Genomic DNA, 15,431 nt, shown 5'->3' with positions numbered 1-15,431 from the left:
TCGTTAACTCTCTGTGCACCGTGAACTCATGAACATTTAAATTTTCACTCCTGATAGATGGAGGTTTCTTTTTTTTCTGTGCAAGACTTTTGAAGCCACCGACTGTCTTCTGTTGCAGATCCAAGAAGATGAACGGCACCATGGACCATCCAGACCACCCGGATCCAGACTCCATCAAAATGTTTGTGGGACAGATCCCTCGCAGCTGGTCAGAAAAAGAACTGCGGGAGCTATTTGAACAGTATGGCGCCGTCTATGAAATAAACATTTTGAAAGACAGAAGCCAGAATCCTCCACAGAGTAAAGGTAAGCCAAGGTCTAGTAGATGTCTTGACTATTTCCGACTCTCCTGTTGGCAGTGAGGTTGTGCTCATGTCATTCAGCTGTGGCTTACTTTACACGTTGTATAACGAGCGTCTCCAAACTTTTTGAACAAGGACCAGTTTACTGTCCTTCAGGCTTTGGGGGGGGGGGGGGGGTCGTCCATTCTCGCCAGTTGGAGCAGAAAATGCATCAGCTTCTGTGGAAGAAAACCGTGCCTCATCATTGGTGTCAGTTGGAGGAGTAGTGCCCTAAGGGCTGGATAAAGGCAAGCAAAGGGCCACACTTGGCATCAGGCCACAGTTTGGAGACCACCGTTGTAGAGGGATAGAGCTGAAGTAATGTAAATTCCTAAAGCAGGGCATTAAGCAAATGGCTAACTGTACTTGTAAAATACATATAGACAAGCTGTTTTGTGTGTTTTTTTTTTTATTTGCGTTCTGTTCCTGCTAGTTGGTTTCTCCCCCTGTTCTGGGCACTATTGCTAAAATGTTAGATTTGTAACTAGAACAAGAGGTGAGGATAAGTCTCCCAGTGGATACACCTACTCCAGTCACAATGAAGAGGGCAACTCCCCTCACTTTTCAGAGATTTAGCCTAGGTTCACACTGCTGCGAATTCAAAATCGCGGTAAAATGCGCGATTTTACCGCGATTTCGCTGCTGCGATTTTGGCCGCAATTTTATGTAAATCGCGGCCCGAAATCGCAAAAAGTAGTACAGGAACTACTTTTTGAAATCGCAGATGCGGCGTCGCACTGATTAGGACAGTGCCATTGCCGACAATTGCCGCCGATTTGAGATGCGATTTGACATGTCAAATCGTTCCAAATCGTACCCAGTGTGAACCAGGGCTAAATCTCGCTTTTGTGGCATTTAAAAAATGTGCTAGTAAACTTTTCTCAAAAGACACTTAAAAGATTTTTTTTTTTTAAACTGACCACTTTTAACCCATAATTACTGGTGTGATCCACCCAGAACCCTCGATTTATAACTGGCTCAAGCAGAGAGCCAGTGACTGACAGACACCAGCTCTCTGCTTACGGAGCACTGAGAAGAACCGAGTGATCAGCAGTGTTTGATCGCGCAGTTCTCAGTCTTGGAGCTGGTGAAGGGGACGGGTACAATATCGGACACCTCATACACCTAGGTGAGTGTTTCTTAAAAAAAAATAATTCCAAAACATCTTTTAAGCTATTGGATAATTATTGCATCTGGGAATCTAGCGTTTTCAGAGCGGGCAGGTGTACTTTAAAGCGGAGCTCCGCCTATTTATTTTATTTATTACAAATACTGCAGCTGCTGACTTTTAAAATATGGACACTTGCCTGTCCAGGGCACCCGCGATGTCGGCACCTGAAGCCGCACTGCCATCTTTGGTAAGGGAAGATTCCTGGTTCCCTACTGCGCATTCACGTTCCCACTGGTCTCTGCTGTCTCCTGGGACCTGTATGTCTCCCAGAAGACAGCGGGGGGGGGGTGTTAGGGGGGAGTGGCGTAGATACCAGCGGGTGGCTCAGGTATCTATGCCTGGAAGTGGGAGCAAAATACTTGCATTACACAGGTATCTGCTCCCCCTGAAAGATGTCAAATGTGACATTGGGGGGGGGTTCCGAAAAGCAGAAGTTCAATTTTCGGGTGGAACTCCGCTTTGAACTGCATGAAAAATGTAGTGTTTAGATTTTTATGTTCTGTGGAATATCTTTATACACCACTTCTTCACATGATTGACAGGAAAAGGAGAAATGGAAAGTTATTGTATTAAGCTATTTTAATTGAGTAAATAAAAATTGCAAACATTCGAGACTAGATGCCGTTTTGACACTTGGCTAACCCTGAGATGTCTCAAAAGCTTGCTGTTTTTTACCCAACTGAACCTAAAAAGTGAACTTTTTCTATGTTGTAGATAACATCTACAAATGTTTGTGCCCTTAAAAACACATATTTTGTCTCTTGTTCCTCCAGGAAAAAAGCGTTGCGCTTCCTGGTATGTGAGTGTACCTTGACACTCCTATGCCCACAGATTATAGTTGTATATCTGCAGTGTGAGGTCCAAGGCACTGCTGCCTCTGAATGGTGTTCTTAGGAAAGTTAGACTGAAATTTTTTGAGATCACAGGCATTTCGGTGACTAGTCTGTTAACTCTGCTTTCTTATTTTTGAGCTTCCTGAGTTATTTTACTCTTCAACCTGTAAATAGTAGCATTTAACGAGAGATTTTCCTGCTTCTGCCAGTGGCCATTGAAGTAAAACGATCTTCTCCTTTGAGAGTACATGCAGGACGTTGAGAGCAGCCAGGCTCTCTTATATGGCCATTCTTATTTCTCAATGTTCCCTGGCTGCCTCCACTCAAATTATTTTCTAAAGGGCTTTAGAAACAGAATGCTCTCCCAGATCCCGACCACTCCTCCTTGTTGGTTTGATCATTGAGGTCTTGTGCAGAATTGTTGTGATGAGTGTACGGCTCATGGGTGTGCTCCTATACTCAGGATTTATTACAAACAGCTGTCTCCTCCGGCACTAATGTGTTTTTTCTTTTTTTCTTTCTCCTCTTAAGGTTGTTGTTTTATCACTTTCTACACCCGTAAAGCAGCATTAGAAGCACAAAATGCTCTGCATAACATGAAGATACTTCCTGGGGTGAGTATTTTAGCACTTAGTGAAAATTATTCAGCGTGTTTATCTGTGAATGTACTATCAGGAATTCTAGTATCTCACCAGCCTAATTTTTTCTTCCTCTTCTGTGTTTAGATGCATCATCCAATTCAGATGAAGCCAGCTGACAGTGAGAAGAATAATGGTATGTCACTTAGTTATGAGATCTTTTCAGGTGTGTTCTGATACTTGTGTTGCGCTCCTCTCTTATTAAAACTACAATCACACTGGCGATTAAGACCAGTGCGAATTGTAGTGGCAGGCATCTTGATTACTGCTGCAGCTCTTTCTGCACAGCCGGTGAATAGTTATGGCCGCCGGTGACCTGTCATTATAGTGAACGGGGCCTGCAGCCTCAACTAGCCGCTTCAACCTGCAGCAGAATCGGAAGATTCCTTCTGCTACAATTCGCACTGGCTTTAATCGTGTGAATGTAGCCTAAAGTGGCATTGAAGTCTGCAGGTTTATGCAATAATATGCTAGTATGCACTACATGTGCCCAGTGTGCATGAGACATAGGGGTAACTAATGTGTCTTGTGCTTGCTACTCTTCCTTCCTGAATACTGCATGCACTGCATTCTCCACAGGCTCATTACTCACGGTCTGTTGTCATTGTCATTTTTACTGTCTTGTCACTTGACACTTTTTTCTTTTTTTTGCTTATGACAGAGCCGCCTGTACATATTTAAGCCAGGAGCAAAAATAACCTGTTTAAAAAAAAAAAAAAAATGAGCAGTTATTGTAAAGCTAAAAGCTTGGACCTCTAAGAGATGTTCCATTTTTCTCTCATGCTCTCGCTTTGTGAGTGTAGTCTTTTACTATTACCTAGAGCTGCGCGATTAATCGTTCAAGAATCGCATTGTTATTCCCCCCCCCCCCCCCCCGCGATCTTAGAAAATTAACTGATTCTACGCAGAGTTCTCTGCTCGTAGCTGACAGCTGTCTAAAAAAATATAAAAAATAACCAGGCAGCCTGCTGTGTTTATGACAACATCGCGTAGACAGAGATGAGGAGAAACATCGTAACACTTAACTTTAGATTGAAGGGATGAACTTCAGTCTATAAATAAGGGAAGCTTAACCACTTAAAGACTAAACCTTTTTCTGACACTTGTTTCCAAGTTAAAAATCTGTATTTTTTGCTAGAAAATTACTCGGTACCCCCAAACATATATATTTTTTAGCAGAGACACTAGAGAATAAAATGGCGGTTGTTGCAATATTTTACGTCGCACTGTATTTGCGCAGCGGTCTTTTGAAACTCAATTTTGGGGGGGGGGGGGGGGGACACACTTTAATGAATTCATAAAAAAAACAAAACAAAGTTGGCACATTTTTTTTGTATAAGGTGAAAGATGATATTGTCCCACGAGAATCATGAGCGAATTGCGATCCTTATTCGTGCAGCTCTATTACCCATACCTGCATCAAGCTACTGCATCTTCTGCATACTATAGGTTTATCCATTTATCCATTATCTATAATGTGCACTGTGAAGTGCTACGATTTTGAAAGCACAAAGGCAGTGTTCTGCAAAGTTAGGGACTTGTTTAAATGAATTTAAAGCCTCTTGGTGATGGCAAGCTCTGGCCTTAGTAACTTGAGTAGTTCCCAAATGTGTAGCTCCAAGCCATATGCTGGTTTCATTTGCAGCACCATCTGGAGGTGACTCTGAGATTGCAGCTTTTCAAAATATCTATACCATTTGTAAATATTTTATTACTGTATTTATTGGCCTGAAAATAGAGGGTAAACTGTGCCTGCTATACGCAGGGGGCTGTGGAAAGTTTTTTTTCCCTGAAACTTCCCTCTTAAAGTTAGGGTGCGTGTTATACGCCGATAAATACGGTATATCTTTTCATGTGAAAACACTGAAGAAATGACACTTTGCTACAATGTAAAGTAGTGAGTGTACAGCTTGTATAACGGTGTAAATTTGCTGTCCCCTCAAATAACTCAACACACAGCCATTAATGTCTGAACCGCTGGCAACAAATGTGAGTATACCTCTAAGTAAAAATTTCCAAATTGGGCCCAATTGGCCATTTCCCTCTCCGATGTCATGTGAATGGGGAGCAGCAGGTGTGTTAAATTTGGTGTTATCGCTCTCACTCTCTTACTGGTCACTGGAAGTTCAACATGACACCTCATGGGACAGAACTCTGAGGATCTGAAAAAAAAATTGTTGCTCTACATAAAGATGGCCTAGGCTATAAGAAGATTGCCAAGACCCTGAAACTGAGCTGCAGAAAGGTGGCCAGGACCATACAGCGGTTTAACAGGACATGTTCCACTCAGAACAGGCCTCGCCATGGTCAACCAAAATAGTTGAGTGCACGTGCTCAGCGTCATATCCAGAGGTTGTCTTTGGGAAATGGACATATGAGTGCTGCCAGCATTGCTGCAGAGGTTGAAGGGTTGGGGGGGTCAGCCTGTCAGTGCTCAGACCATACGCCGCACATTGCATCAAATTGGTCTGCATGGCTGTTGTCCCAGAAGGAAACCTCTTCTAAAGATGATGCACAAGAAAGCCAGCAAATGGTTTTCTGAAGACAACAAGACGAAGGACATAAATTACTGGAACCTGTCCTGTGGTCTGCTGAGACCAAGATAAACGTATTTGGTTCAGATGGTGTGAAGCGTTTGTGGCGGCAACCAGGTGAGGAGTACAAAGACAAGTGTCTTGCTACAGTCAATCATGGTCTGGGGCTGCATGAGTGCTGCCGACACTGGGGAGCTACAGTTCATTGAGGGAACAATGAATGCCAACATGTACTGTGACATATTGAAGCAGAGCATGATCCCCTCCGGAGACTGGGCCGTAGGGCAGTATTTCAACATAACGACCCCAAACACACCTCCAAGACAACCACTGCCTTTCTAAAGAAGCTGAGGGTAAAGGTGATGGACTGCCCAAGCATGTCTCCAGACCTAAACCCTATTGAGCATCTGGAGGAGCGCAAGGTCTCTAACATCCACCAGCTCCATCATGCCATTGTGGAAGAGGACTCCAGTGGCAACCTGTGAAGCTCTGGTAAACTCCATACCCAAGAGGGTTATGGCCGTACTGGAAAATTAATGGTGGTCACACAAAATATTGACACTCGGGTCCCAATTTGGACATTTTCACTTAGGGATGTACTCTCTTTTTGTTGCCAGAGGTTTCGACATTAATGGCTGTGTGTTGAGTTATTTTGAGGGGACAGAAAATGTACACTGTTATACAAGCTGTACACTCACTACACAACATTGTAGCAAAGTGTAATTTCTTCAGCGTTGTCACATGAAAAGATAGAATAAAATATTTACAAAAATGTGAGGGGTGTACTCATATATATATATATATATATATATATATATATATATATATATATATATATATACACACATACATATACACACACACATATATATATATATATATATATATATATATATATATATATGTGTGTGTGTGTGTATATGTATGTGTGTGTATATATATATATATATATGTATATATATGTGTATATATATATATATATATGTGTGTGTGTATATATGTGTATATATATATATATATATATATATATATATTATAATAAGCAGCCAGAAAGTTCTAATGCTCTCCTAATCTATTAAAAGTGAAATTAAACATTTTTTAAGCTGGACATGTACTTTAAACTGCTTACATTAATGTATATAACTTAGATTTTCATATGATTTCATTTTAACTGTTTACATCACATGCTGTCTCATTGTATTTGTTTTGAACCGCTAGTATCTCTCTGCTGACTGTTACTGTTGCCTAATTGTTTGCAGCAAGCCTGTGTGACCTCCCTGACTGTCTTTCTGGTACTTTTCCTGTAGCAGTTGAAGACAGAAAGTTGTTTATTGGAATGGTGTCTAAGAAGGTTAATGAGAATGATATCCGGGTTCTGTTCTCTCAGTTTGGTCAAATAGAAGAATGCAGAATTCTGCGGGGACCCGATGGGTTGAGCAGGGGTAAGTAGGGTTACAGATATTGCATCGCTTAAGTTGCAATATTAAAGTATGACTTGCTGTGGACAAAGTTGTTTTAGTGGTTTTTCTCTTTTATTTCCCGTAGGTTGTGCATTTATCACATTTTCAAGTAGATCTATGGCACAGACAGCAATCAAAGCCATGCACCAAGCACAAACCATGGAGGTAAGCCATACACAACGGTTTCAGTTTTTGCTCAATTTTTTTCTCTAGCTATCCACTGTTTGAGGCCCTCCAGGAACAGTTGTCTGGATCTGACTGACGTTTTGTTTTGTAGGGATGTTCCTCTCCAATTGTCGTCAAGTTTGCAGACACACAGAAAGACAAAGAACAGAAGCGCATGACACAACAGCTCCAGCAACAGATGCAGCAAATAAATGCAGCTTCTGTGTGGGGGAATCTTGCAGGACTGAACAGTCTGGCACCACAGTACTTAGCAGTAAGTATTGCATGAGTTTTGTTTGGCTTTGCGGTGCCATTTTCCTGCCACAGAACATCTATGGACACCTGTTCTACATTTGAGCTAGACATCTAGAACTTTGTCCCGAGGAAGAGGCCTGAAATAGATAAAAAAAAATTCATTCGGTTAGGTTACGCATTTTGAGTCGGACCACATCCTCCATAAGAAAGGTATTTGGCTCGATAACAATTTCAAAGCTGGCCATAGTTTACTTTTTTTACGCTCAGCCAGTGGGCTGATCAAAGTAAACTAAATGGATTCTCCCATCCACACAAGCCAAGTGGATGGAGCAATCCTCCCAGCTGCACTATTGTACTCTGCCCACAGGACTTTCACTGTGAGAGTATACTGATCAGCCCTGCAGCTGATGGGCTGCAGGCACCAATTAAACAAAAATGTACCTGTAGTCGATTTGAGAGGAGTCGATCATTGGATCGACGACGACTTAAACATGAACGGTCATAGGTGGATCAAAGTTAATCTAATTCCTGCTAAACCAACCAAATTTACATCCATCTTAGGTGCTGCAACCTTTCTGTAGTATAAGATATGAAACATTCCCCTTTAACGCATGAATACTGTATGGACTTTCTAAGTTGCACTGAGATTTCATTAAGTGCTGCAGCAAACACCAATGAAGTATATGGTGGTTGAACCCATTGCATGGGAACCCAGCTAATTATTTTAATACCTTTTTTAAATTTTGAAGGAACAAATTTACACATGGCTTCTAAATTAGAATTTTTAGCACTCGACTTTCCGCCATGTCTATGTGTTCAGTTCATTTGTGCAGGTGTCAATATGATGTAAGTGGTATTCACTAAACCATACAAAGGGCAGAAAACACCAACATAAAACCAATCAGAATTCACTTGTATTAATGTCAATGTCTCAAGTGCAGTGCATGGTGTTTTCTGATTGGTTGCTTTGTACAGTACACTGTTAGTACCTTGCCCGATGTGCTGAATTAATGAGTGAGCTCAAAGGGGTGATTTATGAAAGCTGGAGCAAAGGTGAGGTTTGGCTGTTACCCACATAATCTGTGGCTTTTCAGTTCTCCATTGTAGAAAAATACATTTTGTTTCTGATTCAGATTCAGAATTGAGAAGCATTTGGCTTGTTTTACATCACTAGAGCCTCTCAAATCATCCATTTGTCTGGCATGTAAATTCAGCTATAAGGCCAGTTGACCTTTTTGGCACAGAAAACTCTTGCTCAGAATATTCTGGTGATTTCTGAATGAGTTTTTGTTGCCTGTAAAATATCGAGGCTCTGCAAGAGCTTAAAGGATATCTAGTTTAAAAAAAAAAAGTTATACTTGCCTCCTCCTCTGAGGTTCCTCAGCGGCGCTCCTGGCTCCGCCTCTGGGACACTCAAGCGGCCGTGCTCCTGCATCCTGCTGCTTTGTCTTTTGACAGACAGCAGGACTCTGCCCCGACTCCCGTGTCATTGGATTTGATTGACCGCAGCGGGAGCCAATGGCTGCACTGCTATCAATCTATCAAATAGGGACCCGAGACACCAGCTGGACCTTTAATGTGACCAATGCAATTCCTCTTGCTATTCCTTCTAACAATATATGCGCATGGAGGCTAATGTAAGTTCTTCATCGTTCCCTCACATGCCACAACTCTTTAGAAAACGCCTTCACTATTGTAAAGGTAATCCTCAACTGATTTTCTGTTTGTTAAATCTGCCTGAATACAATGACATCATTCCACTTTAAAAAAATTAGTTGTATCTATTTTTTGTATTTTTAAATTAAGTAGGTCAATTTTGAATATTATTTTTTTACAGTTGCTATCTAAACTGTTAGGTGGCATCGCAAGAGGACAAGCATGAGTGCTTTTAAGCAGCCTCATGGGGTTCTTTCACATGGCCGTCATCCGTTCAGTCACATTTTTGCTAAGAAAAAGCAGGTTCAGGTTACATCAGTTTGTGCATCCATCTGCGGTTCAGTTTAAAGTGGTTCTAAAGGCTCAAGGTTTTTTACCTTCATGCATTTGTACAGTGTATAACTACAGCTCCCTGCCCACTGCTTTTAGAGTCTGTGAAAAATCCTTTTAGGCTGCTTTCACACTGAGGTGCTATAATGCTAAAAATAGCGCCTGTAAAGAACCTCTCCTCTTACTTAGTTTGAAAACCAGAGTGCTTTCACACTGGAGCAGTGCACTGGCAGTGTGCAGCCTAGCTAAGTTTTATAAAAAAAAAATGGACTTGAATGGACACAGATGTAGGCAGATGTAAACAGATGATTGTCCTTTTACCTCTGCCCATAGACATACATTGTGGTTCAGTCTGGATCCGTCTGAAAAACTGGGGTAGATAAAAGTGTAGCGCTTGCACTTTTATTTACCTTTTGTTTACAGCTATTATCCAATTGGCCGTGTTGGCTAATAGTCGCACACAGGGAGCGCAGGGTTATTTTACACACTCGTCTGAAAAACTGGGCTGGATCTAGACTGAGTGCCCATGTGAAAAGGCTCTTAGGTGTTTAATACAGCTTGCAAATGGCTGATTTGCAGATGTTGTGCTAGTCCACATCAAGCCCCATTTGGAAAAGCCCTTTTCTCTGTAACCGTTTTCATAAATCTGCTCTATAGAGGTGCCTTTTAATCCCCCACCACCACCCCCCCATGCACGGTGTGGTGGATCAGTGTTTTCCTAACACTATTTTTGCTGTGATGTAAAAAAAACTTTTTATTTTTTGCCTAATTCCATTCTAATAACTCGCCCGTACACCTTCCCACTCACAACTCTTGTTCTTGTACACCCTGTGGATATCTGTGGTGTGTAGACTTTATCCCCAGATCGGACTGAGCCCTCACTCTCCTTCTTGTTTTGTTTTGGTGTAATGTCTAGCTTTATTTGCAGCTCCTCCAACAGACAGCCGCGTCCAGCAACCTCAACTCCCTGAGTGGCCTCCATCCCATGGGAGGTGAGTACTCCACCGAGACAACATCAGGTGTGTGGTTTTTTATTTTAATATTCTTTCACTATCCTTTTCTTCTCCTTTTTATATGTTAAGGATTTCACCCTCTTCATTTTACCTTACAATCAACATGTGCCGTCTCCTTTTCTTTCCAAATATAAAATAAAAATGCAAAACCAATTTAGCGTAATGGCTAATGTGCATGTGGCGTTCTTTTGCCTGTGTTGCGTGTTTCAGGACTCAGTGCCATGCAGATACAGAACTTGGCAGCTTTAGCAGCAGCTGCCAGCGTTGCGCAGAACCCAGGCAGTATGGGCTCAGCACTCTCTTCCAACAGTCCTCTCAGCGTCCTGACAAGTTCTGGTGAGCCGCACATGTTTTTTGTTCTCTTTTGTTCCAGATTGGACAATCCTTTAAAGCTACTATTTTGGAGGTGACATTTGTTGCAGGCCAAAATTAATGCCTAATGGATTTTGAAATGTAATTTCAAAAACGATATAAAAGATGGTTATGGAATTGCTAGAATCATTGTTAAAAGTGGGAAGATTGTAGAGCAATTATATATGAAAAATGCATACCATAGTCAAACTGCATCTTGTCAATCATAATTAACATGATTAAAAAAAATGGTAATCCAAAAAAGCCATTAAAATTAACATGTATAATTCTAATGAATTGGGTTAGTGGTTGAAACAAACAATGGTGATTTAGGCTCGGGGGTGGTTTGTGGGACTGTACTAATGATACAGAATTTTGGGTGAATAATGGATAACATAAAATGCTATAAAGGATCTTCATACTGGATCTTTATACATTATGAGAGGAAAAAACTTGGTTAAAGCCTTCTAATGGCAGCTATTAACCCCAAATGTTTTGCTTATGATTTTGTCAAACAACTCAAAGTGATAAAAAAAAAAATATATATATTCATTGATGGACACAGCTCTTCTATTCTTGACCATAGGGCTTTATAGAGCCATCTAGTAGGACAATTGGCTGAAAATAAAACTCATCACCACCTATGGACTGTCCTAGCTGGTATAAAACCCACTCTGCTATAGGTAAACCTGTTATTTCTGCCCAGTGGTAGTGAGAGGCAATTTTTCTGCAATTTGTGTTTTTGATTTTTTTTTTTATCTGCCCATCAATAAATTGGGCAAAAAAAAATCTTTGGTTACCAGGCTCATGGATCGCCCTTATCCCAGACAAATGTGTCCTCTGACCTTCAAAATTAAATTTTATTCTTGTCCACCAGAGAAATTCTTGCGTCCAATATTCCCGCCTCTGAGCTGGTGTAGAATTTGCTACAACAGGGAGTGATTACCCCAGACCCAGAGTGGTCACTGCAGTCTGTTTACAGTCAGAAAAAAGGACGGAGTTCACCCAATTTTATAACTAAAGGCTCTGAGTTTTTATGTGGGTGCAGAAGTACAAAATGGAATCAATCTGCTCAGTGGTGGCCTCCCTTCATCTGGATTTTCTGGCCTCCATACATGTCAAAGAATGCGTACCTGCATGTCCTCATCTGTGCTTGGCATCCAATGCTTCTTGTGCTTTGTGGTCAGGGACGCACATGATCAATTTTGTGGTGCTTCCCTTTGGCCTCACCTCCACTCCTCCAGGTTTTTACCAATTGGCTACCTTGGTGACCTGCTGCTGAGAGCGGATGATAATTATCTGCGCAGCAGACTTAAATTAAATAAATAACCTAGCGGGCAGCTGCACTTTCTCAATGTATACAAATTGAACAATGGTGAATGATAATGTAGTTCTCACCCACTAATAACCAAATGCTTAAAAAAAACTTCATATAAAGTGACTAAATAAATTCATCTGTGCAGTGTAATAAAAAAAGTAAACCAGGAAAAAAAAATCCTCTTGGGTAAAGTGCAAGTGCTCAAAACGGTGCTCAAGTTGTGTTTTCTTCTTATAAGAAATCAAGTGCTTCTTCACTGACAACACTCCACTTTTGTGCAAATGTGCCCCAACCCCAGTGGCAACCTACCTCTCATTGAGGCACTGCTTTGGAAGCTCTCTATAATCAAGAATAGAAGGGTTGTGTCTGTCAATGAATGTAAAAGTAAACAGGATTTTTTTCTTTACTCACCGTAAAATCCCTTTTCTCTGAGTTCATTGATGGACACAGCACCCACCCCTTAAGTTTATGTTTTATTTTTTTTATATTGCTTTGTGACTAACTGGCTTGCCTATATTTATGAGAGGTTTTATACCAGCTAGGACTGCCCATAGGCAGGCAGTGCTGTGTTATTTACTGCCTAGTGTCCTGCTCCTGTAGGCGGCTCTATAAAATCCTATGGTCAATAATAGAAGCAGATGTGTCCATCATTTAACATATGAGTATTAACAGTTTTTCTGTATTAATATGCAACTTGATGTCATTACAAATGTTGTCATTAGGATGAAGTGGTATTCTTAGAATGGAACTTTCTTTGATCATTGAGACAGCAAGTGAAGAATAATTTTTATCGGTGCAAGCACTCAACATCAGTTCTGTGTCTTCTCTGATCTCTCCTCTCCTTAAAAAAAATCTCTTTGCTTGTGCATGTGGTCCGTGAAATATTGGTCTGTTTCTAGGCTGCAACTACTTCACTAGACGCGGGTTTAAATTATTTGACATTTTATATAAAATTTCACAAAACTATGCGGAAGACCATTGCAATGGCGTTGGGAACAGAGATTTTCACAAGACGAAGTGTAATTCGAGTCTGTCAATTGGCAAAATCGTATTTTTGGATGCAAAATTCTTTCAAGGATGGCTGGACTCTGAGCTACCCATGAACTTTGTTTTCCCCCACCAGATGCATGGTTATTTTTTTTATTTTTTTTGTTCAATAAGATTTTTATTAAGTGAAAAACATATATAAAAGCATACAGCACAAAAGAACATAAATAAAATGAGGGTAAGAAGTAACATAAAATAATATCCGTAGCATCGACATCACCATTATTGGCAAACAAAATAGCCTAACCCGGAAGTACCAGAGGAGGCATGTAGTTATATCAAAGATGCATGGTTATTGAATGCACTTTAAAGAAAAAGAATCGTACATGTCCAAAGGTTTTTTCAGCAAAATATTTTTTTGTAATATATAGATTGCTACTGTACAAAGTAACTACTGCCCTTCCCTGCCCTAGGTTTCACACGGAGTATGGATTATAAAAAAAAAAATCCCCGGAAAGACACTGTTATAATGTGTTTTAAGTTAAGCTTCACATTATGTGAAACTTAACTTAAAAGAAAGCCCTTCAGCGGGGCACTGTCACCACTGAAGGCGCTTTCATCTTCTCCCGGTCTTCCTTCGGGTTCGCCGGCTGCCTGAATGGCAGTGTCACGTTGTCACTCCCGCACATGCACACAGGAGTCGCTGTTTGTGTCCCAGGGACAACACACGTGGTTGCATAAGTAAATATCTTTTCACAGTACCTATAGGTAAAACAGAAATATCTACTACCACTTTAAGCTGCCTTGAATAGAAATAATGACTGAAATATCATAGCTATGGGCAACAGGAAGTGTTATTTTCCAACTAAACTGGCCTATGTTATTTTTCACTTTACCGCTAGTTTTCCTTATGGGATTAAAATTTTTGTGAAATGTTACAAAAAAAACAAAAGCCAAAGGAAGTGCCTACCTACCCATAAAACTCCTCATGGGTTGCAGGTTTAAGTTTAACATTTTTTTTTTTAGTGGTTCAGCTTCCCATTGCACGTTTTATGGTGGCAAAGATTCTGTGCTGCTGGACTTTCACCTTGCAAGATTTTTGGACTGCTTAGGTGCTGCATGGTAATTCCCACCTAAGGAGCACTCGTAAGCCATCAACAAGTGATAACTTAATATAAAGACAGACTCCAGGTTGCTAAAGCCCTACTGAACTTTCAGTTTAAAGCTATTAACTACATTCAGAATGCAATATAACATAGTGCGCAAAGTCTGGGAGCCTGCATGTAGAAGAGTTGACCTCAGTGCACTGCTACTCATTTACATTTATGTGATCAGCAGGCTAAGAAGGGGGAAAGGGTGCAAGTTTTATTGCTTATCTGTTCTACAGAGGCACCTATCTCACTATGCGGTTTGACAGGTGTGTAATGAATCACATGGAAGGCTCAACAGTGTTGCAGATCACCTTTAATGTACTTTTATTTAAAACTGCAGTGATATTGGGCTCATCTTGTTTTCTCGTTGTATTTTTGTTTAGGACAATCATTGCATTATTTTAGTCTAAGTAGTCATGGTCAAATATAACTAGGTAAAAATTGCAAGCGAGTGGTAGTGTTTGGTATCCTTTGAAAATGTTTTTTTTCCTGGAGTACTGCTCATGATGTTTTATTTTATCCTCCTCCCACAACTCATCCACTCAGGGTCATCCCCCAGTTCAAACAACTCGTCAATGAACACCATGGCTTCTCTTGGAGCCTTACAGACTCTGGCAGGTGCAACTGCTGGCCTAAATGTTGGTTCTTTAGCAGGTAAGCTTGTGTGAAGCTGTACACCTTTTTACACCTCAGTCAAAACATGATTCTATGTTGCTGTCACACTGGGACACGTAGGTTAACTTATAAAGAGCTAGAGCATGTTCACGAAAAGTTGCTTTTACCTTGAATTTTCACTGTTGATGATTCCAGTTATGAGCAAGAAACCCTGTTTTTTTGCTTGGGGGGGGGTATTTTTTGCAACATGATTTTCCAGTTTGTTTTCACTACAACTGAGCTAGGGTCCTTTCACACGAGTGATCCGTCCAGCAGACTCCGCTTTACTCAGCGGGGGATCAGCAGGCAGATGACAGGTCCATCTCCGCTCACTGTGCTGAGACGGACCTGTCAGAGCCCTGCTCTCCTCTATGTTGAGACCGGATGAAAACGGACCACCTGTCTGTTTTCATCTGATCCGCCAGATGGATGGGAAAATAGGGTCACCATCTGTCTGGATTTGGCACATCGGATAGTGGCGGATGTCAGCGGACATGTCACCAATGACATCTACCGCTCCATATAAGTTAATGGAGTGTCCGATCGGGTCCGACAGAGACTGACAGGCGGACCT

General features: G+C 41.1%; 1 protein-coding gene across 11 annotated transcripts in view; it reads left to right on the top strand.

The window, feature by feature from the left end:
* CELF1 (CUGBP Elav-like family member 1) overlaps window positions 1–15,431 on the top strand; it is a 51,934-nt gene that overhangs the window by 24,144 nt on the left and 12,359 nt on the right. For 4 of the 11 annotated variants that reach the window (XM_040328260.1, XM_040328261.1, XM_040328254.1 and 1 more), the window contains 9 exons: window positions 119–306; window positions 2,877–2,959; window positions 3,071–3,119; window positions 6,777–6,959; window positions 7,063–7,142; window positions 7,255–7,416; window positions 10,300–10,402; window positions 10,607–10,732; window positions 14,750–14,857. In XM_040328260.1, coding sequence (XP_040184194.1) covers window positions 129–306; window positions 2,877–2,959; window positions 3,071–3,119; window positions 6,777–6,959; window positions 7,063–7,142; window positions 7,255–7,416; window positions 10,300–10,402; window positions 10,607–10,732; window positions 14,750–14,857 — 1,072 coding nt within the window. In that variant the 5' untranslated portion in view covers window positions 119–128. The remainder of the gene's footprint in view (window positions 1–118; window positions 307–2,876; window positions 2,960–3,070; window positions 3,120–6,776; window positions 6,960–7,062; window positions 7,143–7,254; window positions 7,417–10,299; window positions 10,403–10,606; window positions 10,733–14,749; window positions 14,858–15,431) is intronic. The other 7 variants (XM_040328253.1, XM_040328258.1, XM_040328255.1 and 4 more) reach the window with 7 other exon arrangements.

This window comes from Rana temporaria, chromosome 11 (genome assembly GCF_905171775.1).
Source record: "Rana temporaria chromosome 11, aRanTem1.1, whole genome shotgun sequence".
In the NCBI taxonomy this organism is placed as follows: Eukaryota; Metazoa; Chordata; class Amphibia; order Anura; family Ranidae; genus Rana; species Rana temporaria.
The sequence above is the reverse complement of the archived record's forward strand: the minus strand, read 5'-3'. Positions and strand labels throughout refer to the sequence as shown.